General features: G+C 40.8%; 1 protein-coding gene across 1 annotated transcript in view; it reads right to left on the bottom strand.

Annotated features, from left to right (window-relative positions):
• The window catches only part of MYBPC1 (myosin binding protein C1), a 167299-nt gene that overhangs the window by 24801 nt on the left and 121610 nt on the right, over positions 1 to 20888 (bottom strand). Inside the window, exons 21-29 of the mRNA XM_060114235.1 lie at positions 20323 to 20482; positions 18966 to 19070; positions 17994 to 18182; positions 16627 to 16761; positions 12214 to 12267; positions 11123 to 11290; positions 7750 to 7838; positions 4553 to 4748; positions 1670 to 1809 (exon numbers count right to left, since the gene is read on the bottom strand). Coding sequence (XP_059970218.1) covers positions 1670 to 1809; positions 4553 to 4748; positions 7750 to 7838; positions 11123 to 11290; positions 12214 to 12267; positions 16627 to 16761; positions 17994 to 18182; positions 18966 to 19070; positions 20323 to 20482 — 1236 coding nt within the window. The remainder of the gene's footprint in view (positions 1 to 1669; positions 1810 to 4552; positions 4749 to 7749; positions 7839 to 11122; positions 11291 to 12213; positions 12268 to 16626; positions 16762 to 17993; positions 18183 to 18965; positions 19071 to 20322; positions 20483 to 20888) is intronic.

Genomic DNA, 20888 nt, shown 5'->3' on the forward strand with positions numbered 1-20888 from the left:
AACACAAGGGGATGGGATTGGGGTTCCTCTCCTGTCAGCAGGCAGACCTCAGACACACGAAGCAGCAGGAAAGTCCTGGCTCAGCTGGACTTGACTAGATATCTGAGAAGACAACTGTTGGCAATGTGGTGGGGGTGGAAGAATGGGGGGCACCTGGAGGCAGTGTGGTACCCCTGGATTCACTGCCAGTATTTGGACCAAGGTCCAAAGAAGAGCCCTCATTGCTAAGGAAACCCAAGGTGGTCAATACTTCCCCTGCAAAGTCATCCATTGATCTAGCTCTCAAGCTGTCCAGGTTTGGCTGAAACATGTTTCTTTAAATGCCAAGTCTTATTTTGTCATGTAACACCCACCCAGGGGTGGGGTAAAGACATGCTAGAAATAGTTTATGGAAAGGCAAGGCTTGAAATCCATTCCGGTTACTTAGACTGCTCTTTCCAACCCTCTCCCCTTCTATTAATCCAATGTAGCTTATACCCTAAGTTCTTACTGAGATCTAGTAGTGTAAATGCCTGCAGACTTCCTATCAATATCAGTTGGTATGATGTTTTACTCCTCCTCTGAGAATGAACAGTGGCTCCAAGCCATTCTGTGTCCAAACATTCATTTATTCATTCATTGACTTACAGGTTGAGCAATGGTAGTTGTAGTGGACGGATTCTGATTCAGAAAGACCTAAACTTTAACATTTAAAATCTGGTGATCTCCAGCAAGTTATTTAGCCTTTTGAGCCTCAGTTTCCTCATCTACAAAACATATGTTAACAATAATTCGTACTCCAACTGAGTTGCTTCTTGACTACTCTAAATGCTTTTCCTCCTCAGGACCTTTGCATATGCTGTTACCTTTAGAATCTTTCTTTTCTAACTGGATTTTTTTTTTAAAGACATCAGTCCACGCTACCAACATTCATTTTACAAGGAGAAAGAAGTTGCATGGGTGCAGATCTGAGTCAGAATCCAGAGTGAGTAAATATTTGTTGAATGAATAACTTTATTGAATTCTACTGAGCATTCTGCCAGTTGCTTTATATTGTTTTGGCCTCACTGCGCGACATGCAGGATCTTAGTTGCCTGACCAGGGATCGAACCCACACCCCCTGCAGTGGAAGCATGGAGTCTTAGCCAGTGGACCTCCAGGGGAGTCCCTGTTTTAGCCTCCTGATAAACAAGCGAGGTAAAAACATCAGTGCCCTTATTTTACAGATGAGGGAAAAGGAGATCAAAGAGGTTAAGTGACTGTCCATGTGTATGTGGTTTTAAGTGGAAATGCAAGTCCAACTCTTCGTGGCTCCCAAGGCTTTACCCCTTCCACTGTGCCACATCACTTCTCCATGACCCTCATGAGCTCCTCACCAGAGAGGACCTCATGCTTCCCCCTTTACTTTTTTTTTTTTTTTTTTTTTTTTTTTGCGGTACGTGGGCCTCTCACTGTTGTGGACTCTCCCGCTGCGGACCACAGGCTCCGGACGCGCAGGCTCAGCGGCCATGGCTCACGGGCCCAGCCGCTCCGCGGCATGTGGGATCTTCCCGGACTGGGGCACGAACCCGTGTCCCCTGCATCGGCAGGCGGACTCTCAACCACTGTGCCACCAGGGAAGCCCCCTCCGCCTTTACTTCTGATGAAATGTTATTTTGCTGCTGCTGAACCAGAGAAAGCCAGACCTTACCATGCTCTTCTTGTCGGCCTTCTGGATCGTGTACCCTGTGATGGCAGTATTCCCATCATCCTTTGGTGGGGTCCATGATAGAGCAACATTCTCTCCCCAGACATCGTTGATCTTCACAACTTGGGGTGGACCCGGACGGTCTGTAGGATGAATTCATGCCATCACTGTGAGGTCAATTTCCCCCCAACCTAGACCTTGTTACAGGAGGATATTTAAAAATGTACTTTTCTTCCTGTATTTCTACCCACGTTTCTTTTGCATTCTTCTTCTTCGGATAAGTACAATGCACTCCTACGAATCTTATCTGGAAACCCTTGACTTTCATCTTCATGGAAAGAAAAGGATTTTGAAAAGAAAATGTAAATGAAACTTCAAACATCATTAACCATCCCTCCAGGGGCCAACTACTGGCAGTGAGTCACAGGCTACCCTGCCTAATGGGAAAGGTAAGCTGATGCTAGACTTGAAATCATAGAGCCTACCTGGGCTGTGTAGCTCCAGCTTTCGGTGAGAGGCCCGAAGCCCACAGTCTGTGAGAGAGGTCCTCTGCTGCACTCAAAAGGCACCTTTAATGGGAGTGAGGAAAACTTATTTCCTCTGCCATCTCTCCCTCCAAGATTCCTTTGTATTTATCAGTGTTTCCATTTTATGGAAGTAGAATGCATTAATGAAGAAATAGTCTTTCTTCACTTTATTTTCTGTACCATGAATTTCTGTGACCTCTGACCTTCCAGTAAATTGCAGTCACATTCAGTAAGGCCAAAAGTCAAGTAAACGAGAACTTGGGGGGAGGGATAAATTGGAAGCTTGGGACTGACATATAACACTAGTATATATAAAATAGATAACTAATAAGAACCTACTGTGTAGCACAGGGAACTCTACCCAATACTCTGTAATGACCTATATGGGAATAGAATCTAAAAAGGAGTGGATATATGTACATGTATTCACTTTGCTGTACAGCAGAAACTAACACAACATTGTAAATCAACTATACTTCAAGAAAAATTAATTAATAAAAAAGAAAACTAGCTCTTCATTGGGAGGCCCCCTCAAAAAAAAATCACGCTTAGAGGTTCAAGGAAGGACAATATCATATTATGTATCTGCATAGTACTTGTTAATTTTTTCAGAGAAATTTCACATCTGTTATACTTTGCAGTGCAAGCGGTACCCTTTCTGTCCTGAAATGTTTTTCAGGTATTAAAATACAACTATAATTATTTCTATTTGAAATGTCAGATTGAAAAGAATAAATATCAGAGTGCTTTCTGGTCATGTTTTTCTCTCTTTTAAGCAACATTTAACATGCAGTCTTCATGGGCTCCAGGGGTAGAGGGAAACCACAGTGATAATCCTCATTTCCTTTCTACAATTACCAACAATGAGTCTCTACAAGCACAGTTTTCTATCTCCTGTTTTCATCAACTTATCCTACAGACAGATGTCTTCTCCCAGTTCAACTTCCCACCTGCACCCCAGGTCTGCTTTGTCTTCAAAGTTCACGTTGGCTTTTCAAACACTTGCTCCCCAACAGTAAATGGCTAGATTTTTACAGTCATGGCAGAAACATAAATTTGGGACTAGTAAAATAAGTAGGATACTAATTGTTACTATTTATTGAACACTTTGAGCGTGTGAGTGACGTGCCAGGCACTCGTAACTACCTGGTAAAGTAACTACATGGCAAAGTAGGAAAAATAAAAAAGTTCTTCCTCGTGTTTCAGAGGGCAAGGCTCTTCCAGACCCAACCACAAGGGCTTCCATTAAAATAGAGCCAGCGCATAGCACAGGGAGATCAGCTCTGTGCTTTGTGTCCACCTAGAGCGGTGGGATAGGGAGGTGGGAGGGAGACGCAAGAGGGAGGGGATATGGGGATATAAGTATACGTATAGCTGATTCACTTTGTTATACAGCAGAAACTAACAAACCATTGTAAAGCAATTATACTCCAATAAAGATGTTTAAAATAAATAAATTAAATTAAATTAAATGGAGCCAGGCCAGACCCAAGGGCACATAGAACATCCTCAACACTCCTTTCAACTTAACAAAAATCAAGACCATTTAGTCAGCACGAAAAGATTGCTTCGTTTAAAAGACATGAACTTTCACCTAAGGGAAGGCTTGCCACAGGAAGCTGCTCCTTTGGTTAGAGAGCCTCTAGTTCTAGCGCATATGATAAACTGTAATCATAAAATTGATTGGAGACAAGGCTTCTCCTAACTCTGCTCTTAAGTTTATTTCTTGACATTGCAAAAATTATAGAACAGTTCAAGCGAGAACAGTCTACTTGTAAGAGATCCTCCCTCCATTGCCCTAACTGTGGAAACAAGTAAGAACTAACCTTGTTTGAACAGGTAAGTATCTAAGCCCTGCACGACCAACCACAATTCAGTCTTTAACTGTTTAACTCTGTTTAGGTTACCTTTCTTACATTTAATAAAAATTCTTCATTCTCCACTAACATTACTATCAGCAAATTTTAAATGTAGTAAGAAACATGTTAAACTATATCTAGAACTTATAATGTTTACTTAATGCAAGAATTCAACATGGGAAATAGTTTTATCATTGAAGAGTTGAGAAACAGTAAGAGAGAACTGGATTGTAAAACAGTACTGATAGTTTTCACTAGAAAGTACATACATTAATTTTCTTTACTATGTATGCCCTAAGTCTCCCATGATTAGTCCTTTTAGTCAGTGAAAAATTATTCTAAAATGCTAACCAATCTTCCTAATTTATCTATTTTTTTTAATTCTAAAAAGAGGAATTTTCTGTAGAGCCAGCCTAACAGAAGAAATTCTGACTCTTGCCTTATTGACAAGGACAATTTGTCTCCATAGAGAATGTTCTAGTACCATCCTCCAAACCTACCAACAACCTGGATATCGATGGATGCAGTTTCCACGTATTTTTCCACTTTGACCTGCAGATCATATTTCCCAGAATGGCTCCTCTCTGCTTTTCTGATAAATATGATTGTATCGGTCTCAGAGTTGCGAATGTTGATCTGATTCTTGTCAATAGGTGCACCATCTTTCTTCCAAGTTAATTCTGGTCTTGGTTTTCCCTTAAAAGAAAAAAAGACAGAAAAAGTAGAGGCAGGAGGGGATCAGATTGTCTCCAGATATTTTTTCAGCATTAAAAAAATGGGCAGTGGCTTAACCCATCCTAGGCAAGGTTGGAAAATGGTCTGGTGGTGGACAGTTATAGCAGTAACGTAATATTCACTATTGCCCATCGATTGCATTCTGCATGCAAGGTACTATGTTAGGTACACGATATTTATAACTTCCCTTACTCTTCACATCAGGATAAGTATCATTATCCTCATTTTTTTTTTTTTTTTTTGTGGTACGTGGGCCCCTCACTGCTGTGGCCTCTCCCGCCGTGGAGCACAGGCTCCAGACGCACAGGCCCAGCGGCCATGGCTCACGGGCCCAGCCGCTCCGTGGCATGTGGGATCCTCCCAGACCGGGGCACGAACCCGTGTCCCCTGCATCGGCAGGCGGACTCTCAACCACTGTGCCACCAGGGAAGCGCCCCCCTCCTTTTTTTTTTTTTTTTTTTTTGATAAAGGTATTAAATGACTTGCACAAGGCCTTGCAGCTAAGTGCTGGAACCTGGTCTTCTAGCCAGGTCTCTTCAGCTCCAAAGCCTGCACATCACAGCCTAATGGTTCAGAACATGGGCCCTGGGACCCTAGAATCTGTATTTGGATCCTGACTCCACTACTTAATAGCTGTGTGACTTCGGGCAAGTTACTTAAACTCTCTGTCTCAGTTCCCCAATCTGTAAAATGGAATGAGAGTACCTTTCTTCAGGGTGGTTATCACAACTGAAGTTCTTAGAAAGCTTCTGCGCACTGCAGAGGTGTTTCATTAATATCATCTACATGCTAATGATTATTATTGTTCCACTGTACTGTGTTGCTCATTTCAGACTTGTCTGTAATTCTCTCTCTGCTCTCTCTAGCAGCTGAAACCATTCTTTAAGAGCAGACTTTGAGTAATTATAATCTCATTAAAGGACATGAGTTTTAGTTTACATTACAAAGAAACTTCCTAGGATTCCTGAGCACCCAGGCTCACCCCACAGACAGGAACCAAGCATTAATTCCATTGGGTAACGCACAGCCTTCCCACGGGCTCCTAATGTGGCTTGTTGATAGGTTCTGCTAAGGAATGTGAGAGACACACATCAAACTCCTCCCCACAGGGCTTGAGGAATGGTTGCAGGTGCTCAGATGTGCATATGGGAAGTAGAGAACAATATTGTTAAAGATGGGAAAAATATTTCCAGGTCTCTTTTCCCTAAGTGTACAATTTACTATTAACTACTGGGGAAAAAAAATTGACTTCTCTGATAACTTATGGAGTGAAAAAAAGCACTGGATTCAGTGTCTGGAGATATAGACTCTGTACATGGCACTACCATTTATTTGCTGTGTGACTTTGGGCAAGTCACTTAACTTCTCTGAATGTCAGTTTCTTCCCTTCTCAAGGGGGGTAAGGAAATCTGCCATTCCTGCCTCACAAGGTGTATCTGGGGCTCAAATGAGAAAAGGTTCGAGAACTATAGCGGTTACATAAATATACAAACATGACATACTAGTCTCATCACCCCCTTCCTGGTAGCTGACCAGCCCCTGGGATGCCATACCTATGAGGTCCCTGTTCTTATGCTCTCTCCTCTCCCAGACCCAGGAACAGAGCTGAATACACTCTTCCACTCCCAAAAAGATCTGGGAACTGGGATTAGCCCTAGCTGTTGACGTGATGTGGAAACTAGAGGGCTGATTCAGCCCTGGTCCAGGACTGGGGCTGGGTCCTGGGTGCCCACCTTGTGCCAACTCCTGGGTTTTTTTTTTAGGCTGTGGGAGGACAGAAGTTGGAGGAACCTTGCCAAGCCATCGCCTTCCTCCTCTGCTGTGTTCACACTCACGTCCTCCTTGACTTCCGTTCTGATTTCAGGTGCTATGTATGTAGAAGCTAACTGCCTCTTCTAAGGCTGGGCCCCAGGTGCGTTTAGAATGGCCTGAACTCGCTGTCCCTTTAGGTTAGTTTTCATGGGAGCCTGTGCTTGAACCAGCTCTGCGTGTGTGCGTGTGTGTGTGTGTGTGTATCCAAATGTTTGCAGAGACCTAAATTCTAGTTCTAAGGCCATGCTGTCTGACGTAACAGCTGCAAGCTCAATGTGGCCATTTAAACTAAAACTAATTAAAATTAAGGAAAATTAAAAATTCATTTCCCCAGTTGCCCTAGTTCCTAGCTGCACCTTTCAAGTCCTCAATAGCCACATTTGGCTGCTGGCTACCATACTGGACATTGCATACACAGAACATTCCTATCATCACAGAAAGTTCTATGGAACAGCACTGTTTAGAGGCATAAAAGGAATCAAATGAGTAAGGAGGTAATGGTGCAGTGGGTGGTGTGTGTGTGTGTGTGTGTGTGTGAGTGTGTGTGTGTGTGTGTGTGTGTGTGAGAGAGAGAGAGAGACCAAAAGTGATTATCACATGCAAAGCCTGGCTAATCTTATAAACAACAGATTCTTTTGAGGGAGTGATGATTTAACAATGTTCATTTATTTCAGTTAGGGGCATCAAAATTTCAAATTTCAGTTATCCCTCATTGGAATTTGGGTGATTTGAGTGTGGTTTGGGGTAATCATGGGAAGTAAGGACATGTTGTTTTCCTGAATGTTACACCAAGAACTTCACTTAAAAGGAAGATCAGTTTTACAGATGGATAGAACCAGAAAGATCTTTAAGCATTTCTTGTTTCGGTGTCTCCTTGGTGTTTCCTCTCTGGCCCCCTGTGGTCCCTGAGCTTCAGACAAGACTAGGTCTCATTTATCTCATGCAGAAGAAAAACCTATGACAGTTATATAGATTTCTGTACTTGTAAAGCAGAAGGTTGTTTCATCACTCTCCAAATCTCCTCCATCCTTTCCTGCTCTTCCTCTGAGGAAATTCTGAATCACGAATAACTTAAATGCTGAAGTCCTTCCCACTACTCCTTAAACACCCCAGCATGGGAAAGAGAAAATGACCAACCCTGAATTATTACCTGGAAAGGTATAACCAGATTGATGGCTTCTCCAACTCTGCGGATATAGGTTTGCTTTAGGTGCCTTGGGATGCGAATCTTTGGAGCCTCTGAACGAGAGGAGAAGAACGGAATTTTGCAGTCAGTATCATACACTGGAAGCAGCATTTCATAAGCATACTTGTCATGATAATCACCAGGACTTCCCTACGCTCATGTCTCTGAAGTAAAATCTTAGTTGGGCTACTAACAGATTATATGTGGTAACTTTGGTTCCAAATGTTTCCTTCAGGGAGAGATGTTTTAACAGTTTGATTCAACAAGATTATTCCCTGACCTCCTTAATTTTACTACAACTTCCTATTTTTATTATAAGCCTAAAGCAACTTTATAGAAAAACACTAAATTTTCTCTTAGGACCTTATATATTGTTTTCTTAGTTTCTAACAGTGAGTATATTCTCCAACGAACATTCCATAAAAGATCTATAGTCACCACATTAGCTGGTAAGACTGCCCATTTTTTCTCACCAGAAAATAATAATAAAATATGCTTTAGCACCTAGCACTTTTTATTTATGTAATTATGTTAGAATTTGATGGTAATTTTCTCCCTTTATGCCTAAGGTGAAGTATATGATAGGCAGCCCTAGCCCACTGTATATTAATGTTCATTAATTAAACACCATGAAGATAATAGAACATGTGGATGTAAACCCATCAGAAGCAGAGAATCAAGGCTCATGGCTCACAGGGATGAGGTGGGTCATATCACTTGAGGGCTCTGTATGGAACAGATACTGGGATAAATGCTTTTCATGAAGCGACCAATTTAAACCTCACAGCCACCTTATGACACAGGTACTGTTTTTACTTTATGATAAAGAAGCTAAAGCAACAGGGGTTTAAGGCACTTGCCCCAAGGTGACATAGCCAGGCTTAGACCTGGAATCAGCTTCCAGTGCCTATGCTCTGCTTAGACACATGGACTGCGGGGTCAAGAGAGATCTGGGTTTGAGTTCCAGATCAGACAGTAGACCTGGTCTCAGCCTATTCCGTAAAACTGGGATGATAACAGCATCTAATTCACAGCATTGTAGTGACGATTAAATAAGGTCATCCATATAAAGCGTTTAGCATAATGGCTGAGAATAGTAAATGCTCAATAAACTTTAGGGGAAGAAGATGACGATGATGGTAGTGGTGGTGATTACTGAATGTTGGAGCTGGAAGAGAACTTGAGAGATCCTCTAACTCCCTAACTTTACACAGGAGGAAAAGGAGGCTCAGCGAGGTTCTGTAGCACATTACACCATCATCATAATAAAAGCTAACATATACCAAGGGCTTATTATGTGGCCAGCATTCTGTTAAGCAAATAACATGGATTAATTTATTCAACTCTCACAACCTCTTGATGTGGTATGTACTATTATTGTATCCGTTTTGCAGATGAAGAAATTAAGGCTCAGGAATATCAAGTCCCTTGCCTGAGACCACATGGTTAATAAATGAAGGAAACAGGACTCAGCTTTCATAGTCTGTCTCCGGAATCTACTAAGAAAATGTGCATGCTTCATACTTTCTAGCATCCATCCATCCATCCATCCATCCATCCCCTAACTTACTCCCAAAAGGTTTCAGGCAGTCACACCATAAGTCTGTGGCTCAACATGGTCCAGACCCAGATGTTCAGACCCCTTCCCGATATTCTTTGCCCTGGAGCACCGATTCTCAAATTTTTTGGTCTCAGAATCCCATTACACTCTTAAAAATCATCAAAGGCCCCACAAAGCTTTTGTTTATGTGGACTGTATCTATCATATTTACCATATTAGAAATTAAAACCAATAAATTTTGAAATACTTATATATTTATTGCTTGAAAAACAATAACAACATAAATATCATTTAAATGAAAACAACCATATTTACATTAACAAAAATTTGTGATATGAGTGGCATTATTTTATATTTTGCCAAATCTCTTTCATGTCTGACTTAATAGAGGCTAGCTGGACTTTGTTTCTGCCTCTAATCTGTTGCAATATGCTGTTTTGGTTGAAGTACATGAAGAAAATTTGTCTTCACACAGACAGGAAGAATATTTTAATAAACTTTTCAGACAGTTGTGGGTATTCCTCTTTGATTCTACACTAAAACACGAGCTGTAATTTCTTAAGGGTTAGCTGCAGTATGGAATCTGAAAACTTCTATGAACTTTTCATATCTGTTACATTAAACCCCATTGGTCTGCCTTCCATTTTGAATGTATCTTACCCATGCATGATTTTTTTTAACTTGCATTGGTCATTTGGAAAATATTGCTTCAATGAATTATGCAGATTGTCCAAATGTTGAAATGCTGCATTATTCAATGTCAAAAAATTACATTTGCTACTATCACCACCTACTTCATCAGAAAAGATTTTAAGCATTGGAAAGCTGCCAAGTCCATGATGGTGGATACCAGTTTTCCATAATTTTAATTTTTGCTTCAAAGATTAAAGTTTTTCATCGACAAGTTGACAATAAATACTATAAGTTGTTTTCCTTCAAGTAACAGGCTCACTCCATTCATTTTCTAGAAAATGTCTGCCAAAGACCCAAGTCTGACTAGCCAGAGTTTGTCACTCTGTCATTCTTTCGAGGAAGAATGGAGTTTCATGGAAAAGGTCACGAGCTTAGGCTCTAATTCAGTTGCACAAATGCTTTTCCTAGAGACAACCGTCGTACTACGGTATTTAGCATAAGAGTTTCACATATACTTTGCATTTCATTGTCATACAGAGTATAGAAAAAAAGTGTACTCAAGAACCAAGGTTTAAGAACATTAATGATTCATATGTATCATCAAGAACACTCCAAGGCAAAACTGGCCCTTTAATTTTAATTGTGAGTGCATGGTGGTGAGGAAGAAAAGACCAGCCAGACAATTTGGTGGCACAGATTGGATCTGTGCTAAGGCACCAGCAGTTTTACACACCATCACTTTTGTACCATCAGTGCAGAGGTCAAGTATTGAAAAGGGAAAACAATGTGTTCATATTATTATGGAAATGGTTTTGACCTCGCAGACTCATTTGAGCCATTTTGCTGCTGTATGGTTTGTTTGAAATACTTCCCCGGCCGCTGCCCCCCACCCCTTGTGACGAGGCAGCCCAGCTGCCTATTGGCTCATGGAACCTGGTGTAGTTATCTGGTCCTCATACCAAGTTATAAACCGGGAGCTGACCTCCCACGCTGCCTATAAAGGGCAGTTTTGTTCATTTCTAACTCCCAGGAGATATTAATAAAATATCAAAGGAGTGACAACAAAATAGGAGGGTTTGAGAAAGAAAGAGGTTAAAACAAAATGGGAAATGGAGACAAAATTTTGAAAGCCTTGCCACCTACCTACGACTTCTTTCACAAGGATGGGCTGAGAGTAGTACTTGGGCTCGCTGGCACCGGCGGCATTCACAGCTTTCACGCGCACAAAGATCCTTGCATCCGTTGGCAGACCTGTGATGGTGAACTTGGTCTTCTCGATCAGCTCTGTGTTTGCAACTACCCAGTTTTCATCTAAAATCCATTAAGAAAACAAAACAAAAAAATCCCCCCAAAAACGAAAGAAAAGACAAAAAGGAAGAATGGTGGTTAGTGAAAGAAATCATCCTGTTAAACAGTCAACTCCAAATTAGTATTTTACTCAAAATTAAATAATTTGGAGGGAATGTGACTTTGGTCTGGACTCAGACTACATGGCTGGGTGTTTTTCATATTTAAATGAAAAATGGCCTAGAAGGGCTAATGTAAATAGCAGGAAGAATGATAATCAGATTCTTCCATCTTTGAAAAACCTCTTATCCTGAACAATGGGAACTGTCCCAGGAATTTTGTAGTAGTTTACCCCAATTTGGTTTTACAAGGTACATTTTTACAATTGATGTAACCATGATGTTTAATCATCTATATACATTAAAGTTCAGAAAAAGGGGAAAATGCTATTCTTATGAATGAGAGACACCAACCTTTACAGTCATATGATCTCTCCATTTTATCCTAGTTGGTTTATTATTATAAGACATTAATATGGGCATGGGAAATCTGATCATGCTCCCAATGATGAAGAAAAGAAGCTTATATCCATGGCAAAAGGAACCACATTCAGGAGCCAAGACCTCATAAGGAATTGGCACGATCTTTCACCACAATCAAAAGTTCTGATTTTTTAAATGCTTTTGGTGGCTTTGTCTACAAAAGCAAGAAAATTTAAACCCAGGTTTTACAAATATTTCAGGTTCTAAATGTTTGTATGCATTATTATGCCCATGGGGGGAAAAAAAGAAGCTTGGACCCCACATTGTAAACTCACCGCCTGCCCTCCCCCTCCATCTCTAAGGGCTTTTTTTGTGTGTGGGTGTACTTCAGGCTGGGGCATGGAACATTCCCAGAAACTTTATCATACAGTAAGGAAGTTTGAGAGCTTTCAGAGAATACTTTACCTGGTATATCAAATGCAGCCTCCCCATTTTCACCAGACTGTTTTGCTGATGTACCTTTGAGAATTCATCATTAAAATTAATTACAGACACCCACTTTTACAACAGAAGAATATCATATCAGTAGTCAGCATTCTCTGTTAGTAAAGTGTGCAAAGTATGCAAAGATATTTGTCTTCAGAACAATGACGGAAGAGACCAAACACATTAGAGGAGGGGGGAATTCCTCAGAAGGGGCACAGCCTGCTCTATTCAGACTGTGGGGGTTTTTTGTCCTGAGGCACTTGCTACAGAGAAGAGGAGGAGAAAGGAGGCTGGGGCACCTCCAACTGTGGGAGCAAGAGGTAGAGAACGACAAAGCAAGACCCTGAAGACAAAGGCGGAGCAGGTCCTGGACTCCACAGGGGAGCAGTGCACAGTGGAACAGTCTACCCTTGCTCCTGTCCCTGCTACTTCAGCCTGGGAGGGTCCTGTGGGTCCCCAGGGAACACAGTTATCCCACTATGGGGCTCACACATCAGAGTCTGGGAGTGAGAGCACTTGAGATACGGCCAGCCCCGTCTTACCAGGAAATGAAACGGCTCTCCATGGAAGTGGAAACTGCCCCAGCAGCCCAGGAGGCAGCCCCCGGTTGCCATGACAATAAGCTCTTAGTCTGGCAAACTGAGCTGTCCTGGTTCCTGCATTCCACACGGGTGGAGGGAATGCTGATGACTTACAGAGTGCCTGTGGGTGTACCCCATTAGTTTGGGATGATGACCATCTAGGTTATCAGGAATGGAGCAGGGAGATGGGGATTAGACTGGCCCCTCTTGGAACCTTCTCCTCTCTCTTATTTCAACCCTTCTAGGAGTATCAGGGAGAAGGGGCAGCAAGCGAGAAGCATGTGGATGATACAAATCACTTAGGACTTTGAAAAAGAGATCCATCTTGAGGCCAATGGTCTGTTTGGGAGCTACTGTGTTGATATTTTCATACTCAAGAGATGATCGATGAGAACGTGAAATAGGAGACTGAGAAAACATGCATGAAAGAGTGAAGCACTAGGGAAGAAGAAAATTTCAAGAGAAAACAGGACGAAACAAGATCAGAGGGATACGGTGGATCACGTTGACTGATTGGTGCATACTGAAGAATCCCTGCATTCCTGGAATAAACCCCACTTGATCATGGTGTATCATCCTTTTAATGTGCTGCTGGGACCTAATGAAACTTCAAAGCTTTTGCACAGCAAAGGAAACCATAAACAAGACCAAAACACAACCCTCAGAATGGGAGAAAATATTTGCAAATGAAGCAACTGACAAAGGATTAATCTCCAAAATTTACAAGCAGCTCATGCAGCTCAATAACTAAAAAACAAACAAGCCAATCCAAAAATGGGCAGAAGACCTAAATAGACATTTCTCCAAAGAAGATATACAGATTGCCAACAAACACATGAAAGGATGCTCAACATCACTAATCATTAGAGAAATGCAAATCAAAACTACAATGAGGTATCACCTCACACTGGTCAGAATGGCCATCATCAAAACATCTAGAAACAATAAATGCTGGAGAGGGTGTGGAGAAAAGGGAACCCTCTTGCACTGTTGGTGGGAATGGAAATTGATACAGCCACTATGGAGAACAGTATGGAGGTTCCTTAAAAAACTAAAAACAGAACTACTATATGACCCAGCAATCCCACTACTGGGCATGTACCCTGAGAAAACCATAATTCAAAAAGAGTCATGTACCGAACTGCTCATTGCAGCTCTATTTACAATAGCCAGGAGGTGGAAGCAACCTAAGTGTCCATCACCGGATGAATGGATAAAGAAGATGTGGCACATATATACAATGGAATATTACTCAGCCATAAAAAGAAACGAAGTTGAGTTATTTGTAGTGAGGTGGATGGACCTAGAGTCTGTCATACAGAGTGAAGTAAGTCAGAAAGAGAAAAACAAATACCGTATGCTAACACATATATATGGAATCTAAGAAAAAAAAAAAGGTCATGAAGAACCTAGGGGTAAGATGGGAATAAAGACACAGACTTACTAGAGAATGGACTTGAGGATATGGGGAGGGGGAAGGGTAAGCTGTGACCAAGTGAGAGAGTGGCATGGACATATATACACTACCAAATGTAAAATAGATAGCTAGGGGGAAGCAGCCGCATAGCACAAGGAGATCAGCTCGGTGCTTTGTGACCACCTAGAGGGGTGGGATAGGGAGGGTGGGAGGGAGGGAGCCGCAAGAGGGAAGAGATATGGGAACATATGTATATGTATAACTGATTCATTTTGTTATACAGCAGAAACTAACACACCATTGTAAAGCAATTATACTCCAATAAAGATGTTTAAAAAAAAAAGATCAGAGGCAAATGAAAACATCTCTTCACATTTGAACTACTTGAGGGAAAGAGAAAAAGAAAATGGTGTCCAGGGAACGGGAAAGGAATGTGAAAGTTATTTAATACATGAGGAGAATTTTTAAGGAAGAAGAGAAAGAACCAGGGTGAAGAAGAGTAAAATGGAGCAGGCATTAAACAATAAAGTAAACACCAAGAGAAAGACAGAGTCCAAACCAGCACACGATCTTATAAAAGAAAGAATTCTCTTACAGAATAAAACCTGCCATATCTAAAAGCATTAAACACTACAGAAAATTAGTCTGGAGGACAACAGCCATTAAAAGACAATGAAGAATAGAGCAGCCACATAAAGGAAGTAAGAAAAGACTGCGAGAAGAAAGTTATACACGTTATAAAAGAACCTCCATAGAAAGCTAATTCCAAAACGTTATGTGGCAAAATATACACATAATAATGAGTGTGTACATATATATATGTATATGCGGGTATACATATATATCTACACAGACCACACACAGAATTATGTAAAATACACTTCGTTGTATTTCATCTAAGGTGGTAACATCAAAATGACAGCCATCTATCATTTTGCTGTATCTTCTTACTTTTTAAACCTATCAGAAAGAAAAGAGTAAACATACATTTGCTCTGTTTCATACGTACACAAAAGGTTTGTATTCATCACACAGAAGATTGGGAAGTTCTGCTAGCTGGGCGGTGTAAATAACAGAGAGGAGGGCTTGGGAGTTTTTCAAATTGGGGGAGGGGAATGGAATGGGAATAAACCATACTCCAAAGCACTCAAGATTATAATGTCTCCACTGGTTTTGGTTAGTGGCTTTCTAAGCCCTGGAAAAATCAACAATAGTGTTCTGTGAGTGAGTGCATGTGAATGGAACTGAGTGTTACCAAGATGCTTTATTCCCCCTTTCTCTCTACTCTCCCGACCAACACTGATTATTTCCATGCGTGCCCCCATCCAGAAGCCTGGGGCTTCTTCTTCAGCAGTTTTCTCTTCAAAGTTAGAAATTTCTTCTCCATAGAGGTTTTCCTTCTGGGGAGGTGTTCACACTCCTGGTTTCCCAAATGTGCTCTGGAGTCTCTTGCCTTCACGTAAGATCCACGTTAAAGTTTGGGGTCCAAAGAGTTTTGTTAGAGTTAGAGGCCAAGTCTGGGCCTCTCATTTGTGGAGATAGGAACAAACTTCCCTGGTGGATTGTTTCCCTACAATGACCTAGAATGCAGACCGAGTCCAGAGCTGGGGCAATTTTATTCACCCATCTCCAAATCATGACAAGTATGAAATCAAAAACACAAGAGGCTTTTAGTGAATTTCACATCTTTTTTTGGTTTTAGGTACACTCTGGCCTATATTTTCTTGTGTCATTTTCTCTTTTTCTATTATTTCTATCAACAAGGGTTTTTTTGCCTGTTTCTCTTCCCCTCCTAAACTTAAGCCATTAAATTTGTATGCACCCATATCCTGAGACAAGTTACTGCCATAATGTTGAATCTATTTCTTAAACCCTCTGGGATTTAATGCTGATTCTTTTAAACGCTGAAAGTTGTCCTTAATTATGCTTTTTTTCCCTTTAAGAAGGCAGAATTGATCACCAGATAGTCAAGTATATAGTCTCTCTTTATTACCCAGAAATAGGCAGCTCTGTTGATAGCTGACCTCTGCTCAGTATAGAGTTTAGAATTTCCAACTTGCTTTATCCTGCCTAGAAGTTTATTTTGCTTTGGTACATTTTAATTCCACCAATTCAAGAAGTGGGAGTCCCTGAAGTTTGATCAGAATCTCTCCTCCTATGTCCTAGATCACTCGTGTTGTCGGATCTGGGAGCCTATCTGGGATACTTCTGAGATCTCAACTTGTTAGTCAAGTAACAAAGAAGGGCTAAATTCTCATCCATCATAGAAGGATGACCTTTGGCTTGTTATCATTTTCAGTAGGAAGTAGATGAGTTCCCAAGAAAGGGAAACAAAAGGGGGGCACATCTCACCTATTGAGGACGGTATTCGTTTGAACTACTAGTTGTACTTACTTCCTTCTAAGCAGTACTCTAGCACATAGCCATCTAAACCTGCTGCACCAATATGGTCGGGGGGCCGCCACTTCATTGTGACAGTGGTGTCAGTTACAGAGTCAACAGCCAGAAGAGTAGGTGGGCTGGTTACAGCTTCAGAGATAAAAGAGACAGAAAAAGAAGAGATTATTAAGTGCAGAATTATAGCACAGGAACTGTGATAAAATGAACTAGGATACAAATAAAAAATATACACAGGACTTCCCTGGTGGCACAGTGATTAAGAATATGCCTGCCAATGTAGGGGACATGGGTTCGAGCCCTGGTCTGGGAAGATCCCACATGCTGCTGAGCACCTAAGCCCGTGAGCCACAACTACTGAGCCTGCGCTCTAGAGACCGCGAGCCACAACTACTGAAGCCCTTGTGCCACAACTACTGAAACCCGCACGCCTAGATCCTGTGCTCTGCAATAAGAGAAGCCACCGCAATAAGAAGCCCGTGCACCGCCAACGAAGAGTAGCCCCTGCTCGCCACAACTAGAGAAAGCCCACGTGCAGCAACGAAGACCCAACACAGCTAAAAATAAGTAAGTAAATAAATAAATAATAAAAAATATACACAGAAGCCCCCACGTGTTAATAAAATTCAATGAGACTCCTCGAGCATATGCTGTGTTTACGGCAAAGATCCGCCAGATGTGAAAATTTTTTTATCAACGCTGTCACTTTCCCTCCATTTGGGAGGCTGACATGGGAGTCTGGGAGGCCCAGGAAGTTGAAAAAGTCAAAGTTTGAGATTTAATGATCTAGAGTAAATTTTCCATAACTTTCTAATTTTAAACTGCAAACTCTTGTACTAAATATTTCTACTGAAAAATCTGCTCACTACCAGAAAATAGTGGAGACGTCTTGTCTTCTCTTTCTTTGCCTTTACTGAACTGACATTTTTGGTTCAATAGATAACATTTAAAGTGTGACTATAAAGCAAAGAGACTAGCTTTCAAGTGTGCTTGGTTGAATTGATGTAAATTTGTTTTAGTTAGTGTTTACACCGGGGCGCTGGGTTATACTTTCAGAAGGACAAATGGGGGTAGTCTTGTGTCAATGGGCCCAGCTACATGTTTCCAGTGGGGAGGGGCAAACAGAGCCACCCACAGCTGTCCTTGGAATTCTGGTAATAAATTCCAGGGCCTACATTATGAAAGCATTCAACTCTATTGTGTTGTTTGGAATTTCTTAGAAAATTGCCTCTAACCACCTCTAGTCTCCTACTCATGTATCACTCTAAGAAGCTTACAGGTCTGCTCCAGTTAGAGGTCAGAAGGAAGCAGTCACAATCCAGGGCAACGATTTTCATGACAAAGACACACCTCTCTTGACTCACCCAATGGAACAAAAGGTTTGGAGGGCATACTGGGCTTGGAGAGGCCAACGGAATTGACTGCAAAGATGCGGACCTCGTAGGCCACACCTTCAATCATCTTCTTGGGCTCAAAGGTTGTTTCTTTGCAGAGATCAAAATTCAGCCTCATCCACCTGGAGCTTTGCTTCTTTTTCCTCTCAATGAAGTAACCTGAAGGGGACACAAAATGGAAACTGAAGTTTTTCCTTGGTCTCCAAAATTGAACTTTGTCAGATATTAGAATGTTCAAAAATGTCCCATATTCTCAGCACTCTAAGTGAAATAGTCATATATGTATTTTTAACCCATCTTATTCCATTGGTTTTTTGAGACAGATTATAAATAATATGGGATATAGATAAAAATCATCATGGGATATAGATAAAAATAAGACTAGAAAAACTTAAAATTGTATTAGGAAGAGAAGAGAAAAAATAAACCACAGATATGTAGGCCATAGAAACTTACATAGTCACTCTATTTGAGCAACAGATGTGGCTTTGAGTCCCAGCAATGTAAGAAGGGGAAAATAACCAGTTTTGTGAGTTTCATTATTAGCAAGTAGAAGAAAGTTCCTGTTCCACAGGGGAAGTAAATTCTTCTAAGTATTTAACTCTAGGAGAAATTGCCTCATGTCATAGCCTTATGTCATAGACATAATTCTATGGATCTAGGCATTTACTGACCAGAATAAAATTAGACTTATAGTTGTTTCAAAATTAGATATTGAACAGAAATGTCAAACAAAAAAAGAGGACAGGCAATCAGATGATATTCATCAGAGCTATTTAAATCTCAATTACTTATAAAGCATCCCCCAATATATTTCAATGTGAATGGATATTTAGAAGTTTTCTTCTAAATGCAGTATTTTAAAATGTGCTTTGTACTAATGTGCATAAAGAGGACACCAACTCCACTGGCAGTTCCACAGATGGACCAACAAGCAGTTACCTAAGATTGGGGACCCTCCATCATAGACAGGAGGGTCCCAGTGCATGATGCACCAATCATCTCCCACATCTGTCACATTCGGTGCCACTGGAGGATCAGGGACATCTGTAGCAAACAAAAAATAGAATAGAATAAAATAAAATAAAATAAAATAAAATTGAGGAAGTGAGAGCACAAAGAAGAATGTTCATTGGAAAATATGTTTTTGGATGATAATCATAGAATCAAGGTTATTTCTTATTATTTTTCCATGTTTACTGAAGTGCACTGGGTAACTAATTTGGGTACAAGGTCATGCTCCATATGGAATCAGGGAAGGTGAGCCCAATACAAATAAAATAATGATGTCTCCAAATCCTTTAAACTAGTGTCACATTACAGAACGATATGAAACCCAAGACTTTTGTTATTTACCTTGAAAATGGTGACTAAGAAATTATTGCCTAAATGTTGGATGTGATTTTGTTTTTTTGTCTTTTAACCACAGAAGTGAACTTGCAGCAGAACTGAATCAAGGACTAATTACTGCACATTTGACATCACTTGTTGTATAAGATGTTGACTGGTAGAAATCCAAGTCAAAAATGGCAAGTTACCATGTCTTATAAATATAGTTCAGTACATAACAAAGTGACCTTAGTTTTGGATCCATTTGAAATATGTTTCTTGGGAATTCCCTGGTGGTCCAGTGGTTAGGATGTTGCACTTCTGCTGCAGGTACGGGCTCGATCCCTGGTAGGGGAACTAAGATCCCACATGCCACAGGACGTGGCCAAAAAAAAAAAAAAAAAGAGAGAGAGAGAGAAAAGAAAAAAAAGTAATATGTTTCTTAAGGGAAAGCTAAAGTGGGATGAAGAGATCATGAGACCTTGGACCACCAGTAATCTGCCATACTCATTTCACTTGATTTCAGGATCAGGAAAAATGTACTTAAATGGTCGTCTAAGAACAAAGGCAGATCTTACTCCTCCACAGTGAGTGTGATGTTGGAAATTATTTAGCAATTGTGTGTCAGTGTGTAGAGGGCGCTGAAAGGGAGTGTGACCGTGGAGAGCTAATGACAGCAACCCCAAAAGGCTAACCTTAGCTACTCCTCACCGCAACGAGTCCTCTAGGCAAGCAAAGAGACAAGGGAGGAAAGGAAAGGAAAAGGAAGAAAAAGGAAAGAAAAGAGAAAGACATATAAAGAAGTGGCAAAGATAAAAAAAGAAAGGCAGTGATTTATAAAATGCAGCTATACTGTGCGCTTCTTTGTTGGCTACCCAGAAAAGCTGAGAGAACCATGAACTTGCAAAGTCTACTTTGGATCTAGACATGTCAGCCTGATTCTAGAAGTCTGTTGACTCAGAGGTCTTACCCACAACTTTAATTGTGATGGCTGCATGTGCTTCCCCAGCTTCATTTTTCAGATTTATGTGGTAAACACCAGAATCATCTCTTTCTGCTACATCAATAACCAGAGTGGTGGTGTCAGGGTAATTTTCAGCTCTTATCCGGCTACTGCCCTCCGTAATAGCCTACAGAGGAAAGAAATACAATGTGGCATGACCTATGCAAACAACAAGGACACCTCCAGAGTGCCTGGGCACTTAAGCTGGACATGGTGCTAATGCCTGAAATATGTGTTCTTAGTTTAATCCTCCACCAGCTCTAAGGACAAAAGTATTGTCATCCCATTTAATACATGGGAAAAACTGTGGCCCAAGGTTACATGGCTAAGAAGTGGTAGAACTGGAATTTGACTCCAAAGTTCACTACCCATTAACTCCTTAAAGAGAAAGTTGGAGGACCAAAAATGTAAGTGTAGAAGTGTCATTCTAGGAGAAGAGTTTCTTTGTACATGAAATTAGAAATACTTAAACTCATATCAGAAACTAAATAATGATTTGTTCATTTCTTTAGATGTCTTGGAAATTTAAAAAT

The sequence above is a fragment of the Mesoplodon densirostris genome, chromosome 11 (assembly GCF_025265405.1).
Source record: "Mesoplodon densirostris isolate mMesDen1 chromosome 11, mMesDen1 primary haplotype, whole genome shotgun sequence".
NCBI classification, from domain to species: domain Eukaryota; kingdom Metazoa; phylum Chordata; class Mammalia; order Artiodactyla; family Ziphiidae; genus Mesoplodon; species Mesoplodon densirostris.